Raw genomic sequence first — 16,463 nt, 5'->3', positions numbered from 1 at the left:
TGAGCAATTTTGTTGCTAATTTGCCTTGTTGTGACCATTATGCTATGGCCTTGATGCTTAGATTTAATAACTTATCCCTGCTTTTTATCAATGTTTATATTCCACCTTTTCACCACCGTTCTCAAATTAAGATGGTATGGATTAAGTTTAAGGCATATATACAAGAGTTGCAAAGCTCTTTACCACAAGCCCATATTTTAATTGCTGGTGACTTTAATGCTAGACTTGGAAGTAATGATAAAATGCTATTTACTAAATATCAGTGCTTTTCCCCCACCCAGGAAGTCCCCCCACCAGAGAGTGTAGCAGCGCCAAAGAAGAGCTCATTTCTGAATATCAAACATACAGGGATTCCCCTTCGCCTGCTTCCCTTGAAATGTTATAGTGCAGAAAAATCAATACAAGCAATTGTTAAAAAATAAAAAGAGAGAAGCCACGAGAGCGGATTGGTACCAATTGATAGTAGCTGCAAAATCTAATAATTCCTCTCTGTTCTGGCTCATGATTGCCTTAAATCTCAGGGCCTTGCCCACCCAGACTGTATTATTCCCTCTTCAGTTTGGGAGGAACATGTTGGCAACCTATACAAAAAGGGAGATGAAACAGATATTGTCCCAAATTGGGATATGGGCCAGTTGCTTGAGTGGTCGCCTGTGTCTTGTGCTGAAATAGATGCCTTGATCACACAGCTAAAACCTGGCAAAGCCCCAGGAAGTGACCATATAACAGCTGAGGTCATTAGAAATAATCTGGCGTAGTGGATCCCAGTTTTGGCCTCATTATTTTCATACATTGATAAGACGGTCCAAGATCCGAAGGACTGGGGAGCCACAGTAATCATTCCAATTTATAAGGGCGACAGGAAGCTCCCAGAGAACTATAGACCTCCTTAGTGTAGTAAGAAAGTTGTACGCCAGGCATCTGCATGGTAAACTGCTGGACTGGTGAAATGGATAACATTCTGACTGAGAAGCAGCTTGGCTTCCATGCAGGCTGCTCTGTCATGGATCTAGCCTTAATTCTACAGCATTTAGTAGGGAAATATTCTAATCTGAGCTCTGCTGTGTTTGCAGACTTTGTTGATTTTAGGGCAGCATTTGATTCGGTCTCTAGAGAGAAACTTTGGAATAAGCTTTTGAATTCTACAATTGATCGTCGGTTACAATGTCCGATTATAAAACTTAATTAAAATTGTCATCTAAGAGTTCGTTGTGGCGCACGTGGACATCTCACCAAAGTAATCCCAACATTCAGGGGAATAAGACAAGGTTGTATATTATTGTGTAATTTCTATATTAATTCTCTTGCTCCCCATTTAAATAAATCAGATCACCACCTTCCTAAATTAGTGGACAAACATCTTGCAACTCTTCTGTATGCGGATGACGCTGTCAGTCTTTCGCAAACGATTAGTAAGGACTAAGAAGAGCCTTACACTTGCCAGCTTCCTACTGTTAGGAGAATTCCTTAGAAATTAATTATGGTAAAACAAAGATTCTTGTGTTTGCGAAAAGACCCAAACTTTACAACTGGAAATTAAATGGGTATAAACTGGAACAGGTTAAGCAATTTAAGTACCTTGGGGTAATTTTTCAGGCCTCTGGTTCCAGATCCACACACAGAGATTATGTTACTCAGAACGGAAAGAAGAGTGCATACATAATCCGATTTTATTATCATTCTAGAGGTGCCCATGTTATACCCACAGCCATTAAATTGTTTGAGGTCAAGGCTCGAGCACAACTTCTATATGGAGTTCAGTTGGGTATTTATTCCAATTTTGGTAAACTAGAAGCTGTTCAATCAAACTTCCGGAAGAATATTTTCCAGGTTCCCAGCTGTGTGCCTAGAGCGGTACTAAAGCTAGAAGCAGGGTTGCTCAAATTAGAAGCCAGGGCTTGGATCATCATTTTTTAATTCCGGCTTATTGGCTTAGCCCCACTGGCACTAAAGGATTTGCATCATTCCAGATGAGAAAAAGGTGTGGAGGACAGGCTTTATTATTATGGTGCCCCGTCCCCCCACACCACCACTGCTTTGCTAACTTTGGGCTACGACACTGCCAGATCCAAAAATTAGGGAAAGGATGTATGATATGGAGGATCAAATTGATCAAGGCTCCATACCAGCCAACATTTTTCTGGGCAATTACTTGATTCAAATGACAGCTCCAAAGTACCGCAGAGCCGTGACACTGGCCCATTGCAATGCTCTGTGTATGGCAGTGCTGGAGGGAAGGTACCATGGAATTCCATATGAAGAACGTGTTTGTCCCTGTGGTTCTGGTGAGACTGAAACAACAGCGCACGTACTCTTGTACTGCCAATATTATAGAGACATCCGATGTACAGTAAACCTATTTCCCCTGATATTAACTTACATCCAGGCTCTACTGACACTTATTTGACCTTCCTTTTAGCGAATCAGAATGATGTTAGGTCCTACAATGTCGCTAAGTTTTGTCTCATTGCTAATAAAATTCGGCTAGAGCTTGTCAATTAGTTGGTTATTTGAGAGTTCTGCCTTGTTGCAAATAACCTAGCTGTTTGTTATTATAGTTTATCTCATTCTGCTACTATTTCTTTTAGTTTTTATTATGTTTAGTCTTATCTAATAAGTTCTAAATTTTAGTAGTTTTACCTACCTTATCATGCAAATCTAGTTGTATCTGTTTGAATCTGTTCTTTTCTATATTGGTCAAAGACTGAAATAAAGATTGATAGTTTAGGACTTTGCCGAGACAACAGTTGCCTCCTGGCTCCAATCTGATAGCTGTCCATGGTTCAGCAATCCCCTATTTCCATCTCTAGTATTCACCATGGAAACATAGAGCCGAGTCTCACGATCAGTGAGACCTGATTTTGGAGGGTGCGCGGGGAGAGCGGGCTAAGCCCGCTCTCCCCACACATGAGCAGGGAGGCAGCCCTGGGTGGCTGGATTGCTCGATTGCTGGCTCTGTGATGGAGCGAGCGGGGACTGGGGAGCTCGGGGGCCGCATGGCCCCCGGAAGCTCCACTATGCCCTGCGTGAGCATGCAGGGCGTACTGGGGAGACCCCCGGAGCCGGGAGGTGGCTTTTTGCCTCCCCCTGGGGGTCTACTTGTGAGGAGCAGTGCCACGGCTACTCACGGTCTGTAAAACCAGGTTTGCGGAGCGCTCGCTCCACAAACCTGGTTTTAGGGCAAAGATACTTAGGCGGGTTACCCACCTAGGAACCACTGGGCTCACAACAACCAAGCCCGGTGGCCTCCGCTAGCCCGATTTCACCCCATTGTGTGAATAGCCTCTTAGTTTAGCTCTTCTGGTAGTTTTTGATGTCAGGTTCAGAATGGTTGCCTCTTGATAACCGTGAACTGCACTCTATTGATATGAGTGAACAGCACTTTGTTGATATCTCTTAACAGAGACGTAACAGATAAATTATAAACCCAGTGCTAAAACTAGCATTTGGACCATACAACTACACTAGTGCAGATATGCTGTAATGATGGCTAGTGATGTGCACGGTCCGGAGAAGTCCGGACCGGCACCGAAGGGGGGCCTTGTTTTTAGGGCGGGGAGGGCTTGCTTAGCCCTCCCGCCTCCTTGCCCCCGCCAGCGCCCGTATTTTCCAGTATAGGGGCGCTGGAAACCAGCCGCCCCCCCGCTGCCACCGCCGCAGCGAAAGAACTCCCAATGGTGCTGCCAGCCCTCCCTCCCTCCCTCCCAGCTAGCTGCCCGCCCGCCCGCTCACCCGCTCACCGCTCACCCGATAGGAAACGAGAGGAGCTCCGGCACAGAGCTCCTCTCATTTGGAAGGCCTCCGGCATAATGGTGTTTTGCGCGCGCGCGCATGCGCGCACCACAAAGCACACCGTTCGCCGGAAGCCCGGTCTACCCGCCGGGAAAGGGCCGGATAGACCGGGCCTCCGATCGCTGGGTAGACCAGGCCTCCGGCGATCGGAGGCCCGGTCTACCCAGCGATCGGAGGCCCGGTCTACCCGGCCCTTTCCCGGCGGGTAGACCGGGCCTCCGGCGAATGGTGTGCTTTGCGGCGCGCGCATGCGCGCGCGCGCAAAACACCATTATGCCGGAGGCCTTCCAAACGAGAGGAGCTCTGTGCCGGAGCTCCTCTTGTTTCCTATCGGGTGAGCGGTGAGCGGGTGAGCGGGCGGGCGGGCAGCTAGCTGGGAGGGAGGGAGGGAGGGCGGGAGGGCTGGCAGTATCATTGGGAGTTCTTTCGCCGCCGCGGCAGCAGCGGCGGGGGCGCGGCTGGTTTCCAGCGCCCCTATACTGGAAAATACGGGCGCTGGCGGGGGCAAGGAGGCGGGAGGGCTAAGCAAGCCCTCCCGCCCTTAAAGGCATACCCCCCACCCGGACCCGAACCAGGCAGGGCCGGACCGGTCCGGCAGTTCGGCCATTCTTTGGAATGGCCGCCGGACCGGTTCGGACACACTACAAATGATGGCCTTCTAAGTTTTGACTCTGACTGATACTGCTACTATTAATATTTAGCACAAACTGTGTGCTAGGAAATTTTCCACCAACAGTATGCAACTGCCATGCATTTGCACTATACTCTCAGTGTCAACCAAAATTGGAGACAAAAATCCAGGGTCAATACCCAGCCCTGAACAGTTGGAGGATCTGAGACATCAGCACTACCATGGAGGTCTAAGCACTATCAGATGAGCTGCAACACAATCCTCTGGATCGTCCTTGAAAGTCAGCAGGGCAAGGCAATTGTGTAAAACTGCCTCATCCATGTAAGAGTTTCCAGGTAAAGCCTGCTTTTTTTTCTTTCACACTAAGCAACAAAAAGACTCAGCAGTTGTTACTCATCTAAGACTTGCCTCAGTTTGCATTTCCCTTCTCTTCCCAAACTTTTCGGACCCTGCCTTGTCTCATCCCAGCAAGCCTCAATTTAATCTTTGCCATATTTAACCCCACCTAACAATCTACTTATCTCACACAAAAACACCCCATCATCATTAGTTACTTGACAGACCTCTTACCTTCTTGGGAGCTAGACCAGGTAAAAGACATTGTACATTGACCCTTGTCTGACTCTGGTATGAGGAGATGAGTCAGGAGATTGACATGGTCATGTCTAGGCATCTTCTCCTGACCCGCCAAGTCCAAGTGACTCCCTGGTATACAGGTGATTTGCAGACAATGAAGCAGGCTGGTAATGAAGCAGGCTTGAGCGTCATTGGCAGAAAACTCAGAATGAATGTGACCAAACACCAGCTAGAGCCCATATTAGAGCTTATTCTATGGCAGTGATAGCGGTAAAGAAATCCTACTTTTCAAGCACCAGCGCATCTGCTCAATGTCATCCAGCAGAGGTTTACTGAGTGGTTCATAGCCTCCTATGTGAGGGTCCCAAAGACTATCAAAACAAAACTCTCAGCAGCCCACTGTGATCAATTTGCATTACATTTTGCAGATAAAATCGCTTTCATCCATTCTGACTTGGATGCTAAGGTTTTTGCAGCAGCAGAACGAGATGTTACCAATGCACTATCAGGTCTTGTTATATTGGATGGTTTTCTGACTGTGTTGCCTGAGGTGGTGTACAGTTGAGGTGGTGTACAGGCCTACCACATGTGTGCTGGACCTTTACCCTTCATGGCTGGAGAAGACTTCTAGGGAGGAACTGGGTCCAGGGGGTTTCAAAGGTGGTGAATGATTCTTTTAAGCATGGGTTGGTGACTCCTCAGCTGAAGGAGGCAGTCATTAGGCTCCTCTTTTAAAAGCCCTCATTGGACTCAGATGATTTAAATAACTTTCAACCAGTTTCTAACCTCCCCTTCCTGGGCAAGGTGTTGGAGAGCATGGTGGTGTCTCAGCTCCAGGCAGCCGTGGATTACTTAGATCCTTTCCAGCCTGGTTTCTGGTCTGGATACAGGATGGAAATTGCCTTGGTCACCCTGGTGGATGACCTACGCTAGGGGATAGACAGAGGGAGTATGGCTCTGTTGATTCTCCTGGATCTCTTAGCAGCTTTCGATACCATCGGCCATAGTATCTTTCTAGGTCATGTCTCCAGGTTGGGACTTGGGGACACGGTTATAAATTGGCTCTGCTCCTACCTGGAGGTTCGTACTCAGAAGGTGGTACTGGGAGATGCCTGCTCCACCCTTTGGTCTTTGGCCTATGGGGTGACAAAGGGATCCATTCTGTCCCCTATGAAGTTTAACATCTACATGAAACCTCTGAGAGATGTCGTCTGATAGGTAGAGCTGCAGTGCCATCAGTATGCTGATGACACCCAGCTCTACCTATCTTTTAAATCAGCAGACACCAAGAAGGTAGTGGATGCTCTGAACCAGGGCTTGGAGGCTGTTCTGGACTGGATGGGGGAAACAAGCTGAACTTAATTAAGATAAGATGGAAGTGCTCTGGGTTGGTAAAACTGACCATCCAAGTATTGAGGGAAACCTGGTCTTGGACGGGGTCACACTCCCTCTGAAAGACAAAGTCCTCAGCTTGGGGGTGTATCTAGACCCGACGCTGTCCTTGAAAGCACAGGTAATGGTGGTGTGCAGAGGTGCTCTTTACCAGCCATGGCTGGTATGCCAGTTGCAACCCTACTCGGAGAAGTCGGACCTGACCTCAGTCACATGCTTTGGTAACATTGAGACTGGACTACTGCAATGTGCTCTATGTGGGTCTACCATTGAAGATGGTTTGGAAGCTTCAGCTGGTCCAGAACACTGCTGCAAGGATGCTTGTGGTTGCAAGTCAAATATGAGTGTTACTCCCATCCTGCAGCAGCTTCATTGGTTACCAGTCTGCTTCCAGGCTAGATTCAAGGTGCTGATTTTGACCTTTAAAGCTCTACATGGCTTGGGGCTAGGATACCTGTTGGACAGCATTCACCCATATGAACCAGCCAGGGCCCTCTGCTCAGCATCTCAGGCCCTACTTATGGCCCCACCAATAACAGAGATTTAGTTGGCATGGACTAGAGACCTGTCCCTAGTCTGTGCCAACTGCAGCTCTGTTAGTGGCCCCCTCAGCTTTGGAATGCCCTTCCCAAAGAGTTTCGCCATGCTCACTCCCTTAATTTTTTTCTAAAAAAACAATTAACCCCTGCTAACTTGGCAAAGGGGCACCTTTTAACGTGGTGATTCTCTTTATTTAGCAGGGAGAGAGTAACTGGCCCTATCCACCCCCAGCACAGTACCTCCAGTACTGTGGAGGTACCAGTTGCTGGTGTCTATTTTATGTTTATTTTTAGATTGTGAGCCCTTTGGGGACAGGGATCCATATTATTTCTTTATTACTTCTCTGTGTAAACCGCCCTGAGCCGTTTTTGGAAGGGAGCGGTATAGAAATCAAATACATACATACATATTTTAAAATATGTATTTAAAATATGTATTAGGCTTTTAAATGTTTCTGTATGTATATGTACAGGTATATAGGCTTTTAAATGTTTTATCTTCTACTTATATCTGGTAGGTTCTTTAATTTTTTATAGTGTTCAGTTTTTAGCTTTTCATTAATAATTTTTAATTTTAAAGTTTTGAAATAATTGTCATTTAAAATGTTTTAATTGTTTTAGCTTGGTCTTTTAACTTTTCTAACTGTATTAATATTTTACTTTACATTGTATCTATTTTATTATTGTTGTGAGCCACCCAAGCAGTGGTGTACTAGAGGGGCAGGGTATAAATATTTTAAATAAATAAATAATACACCTTCAAGGACATTTATTTGAAAAGGATCTGGACATACTTCTCACTGGTATTTCATCTTGTCATTCAGAATTGTGTCTTGACAATTTAAACTTAGCACTTGCAGTAGTCTGTATATGCCTTCAGAGGCACTTTTGTTTTTCTTAACAAGTCACAGCTTCAGGTAGCAGGACATCTATGTTCACTAGAGATGTTTTTGCTCCAGTGCATACAGGTAAGTTAACGGTGTACTTGCTGGAGCTTTAGTGACCATGACACAATGAGGGTGGATGAAACATTGGAAAAACCTAGCTACAAACATGGAAGGTATAGGGAAATGGCAATTAAAGAAAGGATATACTGGATGACATCCAGAGCAGACTAGCACAGGGGGTGCTAATTAGGGGTGTGCAGTTTGGATTTTTGGTGTTTCGATTCAGATCCGAACTGAAACACCCCTGTTCTGTTCTGTATCCAAATATGGCGCATCCAAATCACCCCTGATTCGATTCGGATCCGAATTAATCCGAATCTGAATCTGAATTGATTTGGATTAAAAACTGGGTCCCAGGGGCAAAATAGTGGTGTGTGGTGGTAGTGCCCAATGGGTGGAGGCTACCACCCAAATTTCAGGGGGATTGGGCAAAGGGCTGATTTTTGGTGAATTTTTCAAGTTTTAGTGTCTTTGGGGCAGATCGCGGGCATAACGTGGGATCTGTGCCAAAAGAGTGGTGTGGGGTGGTAGTGCCTAATGGGTGGAGGCTACCACCCCAATTTCAGAGTGATTGGGTAAAGGGCTGATTTTTGGTGAATTGTTTAAGTTTATGCATTTTTAAGGTTTTCCCCCATTAGGTATAATGGAGGGTGTATCGCTTCATGTCTGGGGGGGGAGGGGTGGCCTAGAGCGGTGTGGGGTTGGTGTTAGTGCTGGGTAGGGGCAAGGAAGCTACCTGAATTTTTTCAAAGGATTTGGGCAGAGGGCTGATTTTTGGTTAACTGTTGAAGTTTACGCGTCTTTAAGGTTTTTCCTCATAAGTTATAATATAATGGAGCTTTCAGCAGCCCCATAAGTGCACTTGGGGGGCGCTGGGGTGGCCCAGAGTGAGTGGTGGTGTAGTGCACATAGGGTGCCAACCACCCCCATGGGTTTCTAACCCATGGGGTACAGGGTTCTGTTGTTTCAGAGGTATTCTGAGTGTGGATTCTATGATAGCTAATGAGATTTTCAATGAGACACAATGAATCCACTCTTATTTGCTATCATAGAATTCACACTCAGAACACCTCAGAAACATGGGGGTGGTTGGCACCCTATGTGCACTACACCACCACTCACTCTGGGCCACCCCAGCACCCCCCAAGTGCACTTATGGGGCTGCTGAAAACTCCATTATTATACCTTATGAGGAAAAACCTTAATGTAAAACTTCAACAATTCACCAAAAATCAGCCCTCTGCACAAATCCTTTGAAAAAATTCAGGTAGCTTCCTTGCCCCTACCTGGCACTACCACAAACCCCACACCGCTCTAGTCCACCCCTTTCCCCCCAACGTGAAGTGATACACCCTCCAATATACCTAATGGGGGAAAACCTTAAAGACGCATAAACTTAAACAATTCACCAAAAATCAGCCCTTTACCCAATCACTCTGAAATTGGGGTGGTAGCCTCCACCCATTAGGCACTACCACCCCACACCACTCTTTTGGCCCAGATCCCACGTTATGCCCCTGATCTGCCCCAAAGACACTAAAACTTCAAAAATTCACCAAAAATCAGCCCTTTGCCCAATCCCTCTGCAATTGGGGTAGCAGCCTCCACCCATTAGGCACTACCACCTCACCCCACTATTTTGCCCCTGGGACCCAAATTTTGAGTAGAAGAATTTCAGACCTTTTTGCATTGAAGTCAATGGGAGGCAAAAAGGCGGGAAATTCAAATAGATGTCAAAATCCGAAAATCTGAATATTCGGAGCCGAAATGGAGGTGATTTGGTTTGGCTACAAAAAATTTTGGAGGGCCAGAAGGGTGATTCGGTTCAGATCCAAATCAACCGAAATTGGCTGTTTCAGGTACAGATCGTTCTGTACCCGAAACGTTTCGCACATCCCTAGTGCTAATCCCCTCACACTGCTGTGGGGTTACAACAAAGAGTTGGCAATCTCATGCTTTTGCAAAAGAGTGAAAATACATTAGTGAGCTCACTCATATTCTGGAAGTGCTTAGACTGGAAACACATTACTTGACCATCATGCGTGACATGGCAGTCATATGTGGCTAACAGCCTTTTACCCTAATCAGAATTGCAGCTTGTTCATGGTGAGCGGGCCAGCTGAGAGCTTTATCCAAGATCCAAATCACAGCTGGGTCTATCACCACAAACCTTCCCAACTGAAAGATTACATTGTGCAGTTGGAATCTATATCCATGGTAGTCTTTTCTACAATCCATTAGTTCCTGCCAATCAGGACTAGAAGAAAGTGAGCCCGGAATTGACCAGCCATGTGTTCAATGCGTCATGAATGATCAACTCTGTGTGTTGAAAGGAATGCATTGTGTATGTTGTGGAAAGACAACAGTACTAAGAAGGGAAACTACATTAGGAAGGAAAATATCCTGCTGAAGAGAATACGCTTCGTGGACTTTGGCCATCATGGATAGGAAATGAATGGGAGGAGAAAGAAAAAGATTTATTTATTTTTGCAGGAAATGCCAGTATATAATGCATTTGTGTTCTGCCCTATTTTGACTACAGATTCAGTTAGACATCTGAAGACATCTTTCTCTGTCAGACATCATTCTCTTTGTAAATGTTTTTGAAATACATTTTAGAAATGTGCTTAAATAGATAATTTATGTATTCTGCATTGTGTTTGGCACGTTGAGGTCTCAAACATGCTACAAAGAGTATTGGTTCTCTCCAGTTTAACCCTGCTTTGGGATGTTGAGCACTTCTGAAACAGGGCTTCCTTCTAATCCCTTTTGAAAATCTGGATCACTTACCCTTTTGCACTAGCTCCGTAACAGGCAGTTGAAAATCAACTGCAGCATTCTCCTTTAAAGGTTGCATTTTCATGTCTTAGCTCCCACCCCAGTCTGTTCTTTAATCTTCACACTGCATGTACTTTGCTCGCCTCTAGATATTTTTATTCACAGTCAGTTACACAGAATGAGCACTAGAGAGCAACAGCAATTCAATTAATTTTGCACTCTCTGCAGGGAGCCAAAAGGATTTTAAACCTTGCACATTTGCAGGTGATCTGTAACATTCTTTTTCTCAGTGTATTTGTCAATATCATTTCTATTGATATGTATATATTTATTTCCTGTCAAGATCATAGGGGGAAAAGAAGTAAAAAAATATATATGACAGTTTAAATGAGAAGCAAAGACAGGGCAAGACTCATACCAAATAAATCTAAAGTTGAGCCTATAGTAATAGCAGCACATCAAAAGTTAGACCACTGCAAACTGAAGTTAATTTGGATGACCAGGAGTGGGCTTTTTTTCCAAGTTATGCAAACATTACTGATCTTCTGATTGTGTGAAACATTTTATTAGACTATGAGCCCAGGCCATTGGCAACCCTATAACAAGCCATGAGACGGCTATTCTGTAGACTGCTACTACCTAGGTACTATGTATCCTCAAAATAATGAATCAACCAAATATAACTTGTTGGTGAAATTAGTTATACTTCACCTAACATTTTTGGAAGAGGTAAAATTGTTATAATTTAATTAATAATAGTGATACTCAGATGCTAATTCATGTTAAAAATGTAATATTCTCCTAACAAACCATAATCTGTCATTTAAATTACAGATTTCAAGGGTTCAATACACTTTGCAAAATTCCAATATGGTAGAATTGGAACTAGGTATGATAGCACATCATGGTAGCATTTTTAAAATTGTTTGGATATTTTATTTTTAGAAACATACAAATAAAAATTTTAGAGAAAGGGAATTAAAAGTTTAAAGTTTTATTGAAGGTGGTATTCAATCTGTGATGAAATCTAGCTGACTAGCAGAGTATAATTGTGTCAGACAGAAGACTGACCTTACCATAAAGCAGTGATCTCTGCTTCATGAGAGAATTTTATTTTCAGAAATGGATGGTTTTGGTTGAAAATACGAAGCTGCCTTGAATGGAAAGAGACCATGGGCCCATCTAAGCCCGGTATTACCTACTCTGACGGCAACTCTCCAGCTTCTGAAGAAAAGGTTTTTCCAAGTTCTGGAAATCTTCTTAATGGAAAGACGCCAGGGACTGAACCTGACTTTATGCATGCAATGCATGTGCTCTGTGTTAATAGCCATGCTTATTCTGCCCAGCTCCTAGGAGCCTCCCTGTTGGCTTGCATCTCCAGGCTTGGAGATTGCACTTTGCATATGCTCAGGAACTGCACCGCAACGTGAGCTCTCCGTTAATGGTACACTGTTGCTGAGCTACTGCCCTGAGAAAATGTTTGGACAGGAACTTGAATCATGCACCTTCAGTTTATGCATATGGTGTCCAGGAAACCTGTACACACTAATCAGGAATCCTAGTCACCCAGAGAGATTCTTAACAACCTTCACTTGGGGAGTTATCCCTAGTTGGTCCATGTTTAGCCAGATAGTTTGAATGAAGGAAAAACTGGTTTGGAATAAAAAAAATCTGAGAAATTATGAACTGATTTGCCAGAAATACTCAATGTTAATAGCTCTTAAAGTAAAATGGTACCTTCAAGGATTGTGCTATGGGTCCTATATTTTTACTTATTTTGTTGCAATAAGATGAATAATCAGATGCTTCCTTGCTCAGTTTTTCAAAATACGACTCTGTAGCACATATAGTTATGGTGTTATCATCCGGCACCATTTCGGCCATAGCAAAAAGGGAAGAAACTTTTAGCATTCCTATTGCTAAAATCCTCTTGGCTCCAATCATACGCACCAACATCCTGTAAAGTTGCCCTAGACAGAAAGGGAAACAGAATGCAAATTCATCACATGTATACCATATGACATCACAGACATAAGTGGCATTGGTAAAGTCCAAAGCCTTCAAATAATTGATAGCCTGGGAGAGAGGGGGGATTGCTATTTACACATATTCACATTAAATCACTTTGGCTGCTATAAACACATAATGTGTATCAGGTGGGATTACAATGGAATTTGGTACCAGAAGCATGGAATTTGCCTCTCTTATAACCACAGCTTTCTTCATTGTTTGTTTTAATTTATATCTCACCTTTTGTCCATAAAAAGCAAAGCAGTGTACTGGGAGTCCAGGTAGTCTCCTAACTAGACACTGACCAGACCGAGGTCTTTTCTAGCCTTTGTAATTGCAGGGAATCGCTTGAAACAATGTGTTTGGAAAGGATAGATGCCAGGTCAACACAGGGCTTCTAGCAATTTATAGAGGTCATTCACACAATCAAAAACTGTGTTCAGCCTGGGTTTGGGAGCTATGTGTGCTCCCAATATTTGGTTGTGTGGAAGCAAGGTAAGAGGACAACCTGGGTAGAAGTGATTGTGTGGAAGCAAGGTAGGAAGAAAAGCTACCAGGTTTTCCTCCTACCTTGCTTCCACACAATCACTTCTGCTCAGGTTTTCCTCCTACCTAGCTTCCACACAACCAAATATTGGGAGCACACATAGCTCCCAAACCCAGGCTGAACACAATTTTTGATTGTGTGAATGACCTCATAGTTGTGTTTTAGTATATTGTACAGATCCCAACTACAGTAGACAATGTTGCTACTGTCACTTTCTCTCAGTCACTTTCTCTTCATCTCCATAGTTTTAGTTTCTTCTATTTCCTTCTCTCTCTGGTCTTTCTTAGCTCAACCCTAAGAAAAATAAGTAAATAAATAAAAAGATCTGCAACATTCCAAATTGCTTGAAAATGTGCAGTAGCGGAGCCAGACCAGCTGCAGCCCACATCCAGCTGCCACAGCAGCCCTGCTCACCCCGCCCCCTACGTCTGATGTCAGACGCAGGGGGCATGGTCTGGCTCCCGAGCAGGGCTGTGCAGCCCCATTCGGGAGTTAGATTCAGGCCAGTGCTGCATTCGCAGTGTGGCCAGAAGCGGCTCTCCCTGCCATCCAGCAGCCCTATTTTTGCTGTGCTCAGTCACACCTCCTTTGGAAATCTCTGACTGTCATTGCACATGCTAATATCTATGCATTTTGTATCATGAGATTGCATTTTGTATCATGAGATGGCTATTTTTGCATTATGGATTATGAGATGGCTTGAGTATTATTGCATATATTATTATTCTTGTTGAATTGTTTAGCTTGGATTAATGATTTATTGTTCATTTTGTTATTGATTATTCAATTATTGGTTTATTGTTTGTTCATATACATTTTCATTGTTTGGCTGCTTTATATTATTTGTATATTTGTTTGTCGTAGTCACGGTGGGATTCCCCCCCTTCTTTTTTGCGCTACGAATGCAGCAATGACCATTTAACTCTTGAACAGGGCCGCGTGGCCCTGCTCACAAGCTAAACCAGCCCCCCATGTCTGATGTCAGATGCAGGGGGGTGTCAGGGCTGCGAGGTGTGGCCCCTGAGGGACAGCGGCCCAGGTTCTTTGAACCTGGTCGGCCAATGTTGGCTACACCCCTGGAAACGTGGATCCTGGAAGCAGGCAAAATTATGGAAACTAATGGGCAGCTTCACATGGCATGGGAAATGGAGAGCCTGACATTTGGTGTCGGGATGGCTATACAGACACTGGGCATGTTATATGAACCTACCACTGCCTGTATGTGCCACCCAACTTGAAGGGCCAATTCGAACAAGTAAAACAGTGGTAGGCTTACCTGAGGTTTACATTGGAAGCCAAGAATCATACCAAAGATGATCTGGCAGCTGTGGTTCCATTACCTCCACCTGCAATCCCCATCCCTCTTCCTCTTCCACTGAGTGTGTCACTTGTCCAACAACCATTGGTTCTGATATGAGAGGGGACGTGCTTGTGGAGGAGCATCTATGCAGACCCCAGGTTACTGCATTCAAATGACGCAACTTACTGAACTTCAAACTGAGGGTTCAATCCGCAGTTTGAAGGTGGCAACAGACACACAGTAGTGGCATTTTCCTGCATTTGGACAATGAGAAATGGCAAACTCAAACCTGGCACCCATAACCTAGATTTCAAGTTAATTACAGATGTCAGCTTCAGAACCGCAAGTTGGGTAGCTTTCTTGACACCAAAAGTCAGGCTCCTGGGTGTGCTCCAGGAACTGGTGGTTCACCATTTCCAGTGTCAGCCACCCTACCTAAAAAAATCATATATGTGTATACTTAATAAAACAAGTATCTTAGTACAGAAGCTATGTTTCCTTGGCACTGGATTTGAATTTGGACAAAAATACAAAAATGTCATGCATGGTACAGGTAGAGTTTGAACAATAAGTACAAATAACTGGGAGTTTCAGATAGTTAAGATTCAGCTAAACAGAGCTGGAGGACTGTAGACATATTAAAAATGTAAAGCTGTTTTCTTAATGAGCATGTAAAAACATTTCAATACTGACACTGTAACTATTAGAAGTAACAAGAACTGCACCTACATGTAGCCAAAAGATGTAAAAAGCAATAACTTAAGTGGAAAAGCCTTTGGAGTCAGTATTCTAATGTTTTAGAAACAGTGCCTGAAATACTGAATATTTGAATCCCTGCCCCTATGAAAAAGGCATCAAGATCTTTCACATATCTTGTTCCTGGGACAGGTTTGGGGGTTTGAGGAGGAAGGGTTAGAAATTATGATATTCCCTTGCATTTGCTCTTAAAGTCATTATTCTTAGACAGCAACATAGTTTAAGAGATTTATCATCACCACTGTCCTCTGAACAATGTATTCCTGCAATGAATTTCCAGAGCACTTTGTTTCAGTGATGTATTACTCAAAAGATGGCAACATCTAGGATTCACAAGCCTAGCGATGTACTATAATAACCTCACACAAGTGATGTATTGTAATAACCTTACACCTTACATCTAAAGTAGACCAGCTCTGACAAGTTATCCCATAGAAATACCCAGATTTCTCAGATACCCAGAATTCAGGAAATTCTACACTCCTACCATGTCATTAATTTAACATTACTTCCAGCAACTGCCAGCACAAGCCGCCAGACTTGCTTCTATTGAGGGATGTGTATGTGAATTCTAGCTGCTCAGCAACCCCAGTGAACCTCAGGAGAACTTGCTGTTGGGGAAACCATGGCTAAAGAGTGACACCAAGTGGTGGGAAGACCACAAATGAGGGCAGAAAATTCTGCCTCCATAATCCTGGCATATGTGGAAAACCACATTATTTTTGTTCCAGATACTAGACTTTAATGTGATTTTGTTGTATCTTTTGTAAGCTGCTTTGAAAGCCCCTTTGAACTATATAAAAAATGAAACACTTCTAGATAAGTAAGTACTGCCAGCAAAATAACCAAAGATGGCTTAGGAATGAAGCTATTTATGTATGTGAAGAAAAACAAAGCAGCTTCTCAAAATTCTCATATTAAAAGCTGGACTTGTGCATTCTGCAAAAGCAACACAACTCTTAGTGGTGCTGCTGTAACAAAAACAATGACCAACATCCTCATTAGCCATATGCCAGGAAGACGTGTTACTGCTATAGATTTCCTGGGCTCTGCAGCACCTACTGCTCAAGTGGGGACCAATTTTGCCTACGTCTCCTTCCCCGAGAAGTACCCGTGACACTCCAAATATGTCCCTGAGAGTCATGAAGCTCAAGTCAGGGAATATTTCCAGGTGGCACAGGACAATTCCAGAAGG

General features: G+C 44.0%; 1 protein-coding gene across 13 annotated transcripts in view; it reads right to left on the bottom strand.

The window, feature by feature from the left end:
* The window catches only part of LOC128345691 (uncharacterized oxidoreductase YhdF-like), a 123,084-nt gene that overhangs the window by 74,502 nt on the left and 32,119 nt on the right, over positions 1-16,463 (bottom strand). For 12 of the 13 annotated variants that reach the window (XR_008316586.1, XM_053298028.1, XM_053298029.1 and 9 more), the window contains 2 exons: positions 12,393-12,625; positions 2,645-2,704 (listed from right to left, as the gene is read on the bottom strand). Coding sequence is in view for 12 of the 13 variants with exons in the window: in XM_053298028.1 (XP_053154003.1) it covers positions 2,645-2,704; positions 12,393-12,625 (293 nt within the window). In the remaining variant the exon portion in view is untranslated. The remainder of the gene's footprint in view (positions 1-2,644; positions 2,705-12,392; positions 12,626-16,463) is intronic. The other variant, XM_053298025.1, reaches the window with a different exon arrangement.

The sequence above is a fragment of the Hemicordylus capensis genome, chromosome 2 (genome assembly GCF_027244095.1).
Source record: "Hemicordylus capensis ecotype Gifberg chromosome 2, rHemCap1.1.pri, whole genome shotgun sequence".
Classification (NCBI taxonomy): Eukaryota; Metazoa; Chordata; class Lepidosauria; order Squamata; family Cordylidae; genus Hemicordylus; species Hemicordylus capensis.
Note: the sequence above shows the minus strand (reverse complement) of the source record. Positions and strands in the feature narration are given on the sequence as shown.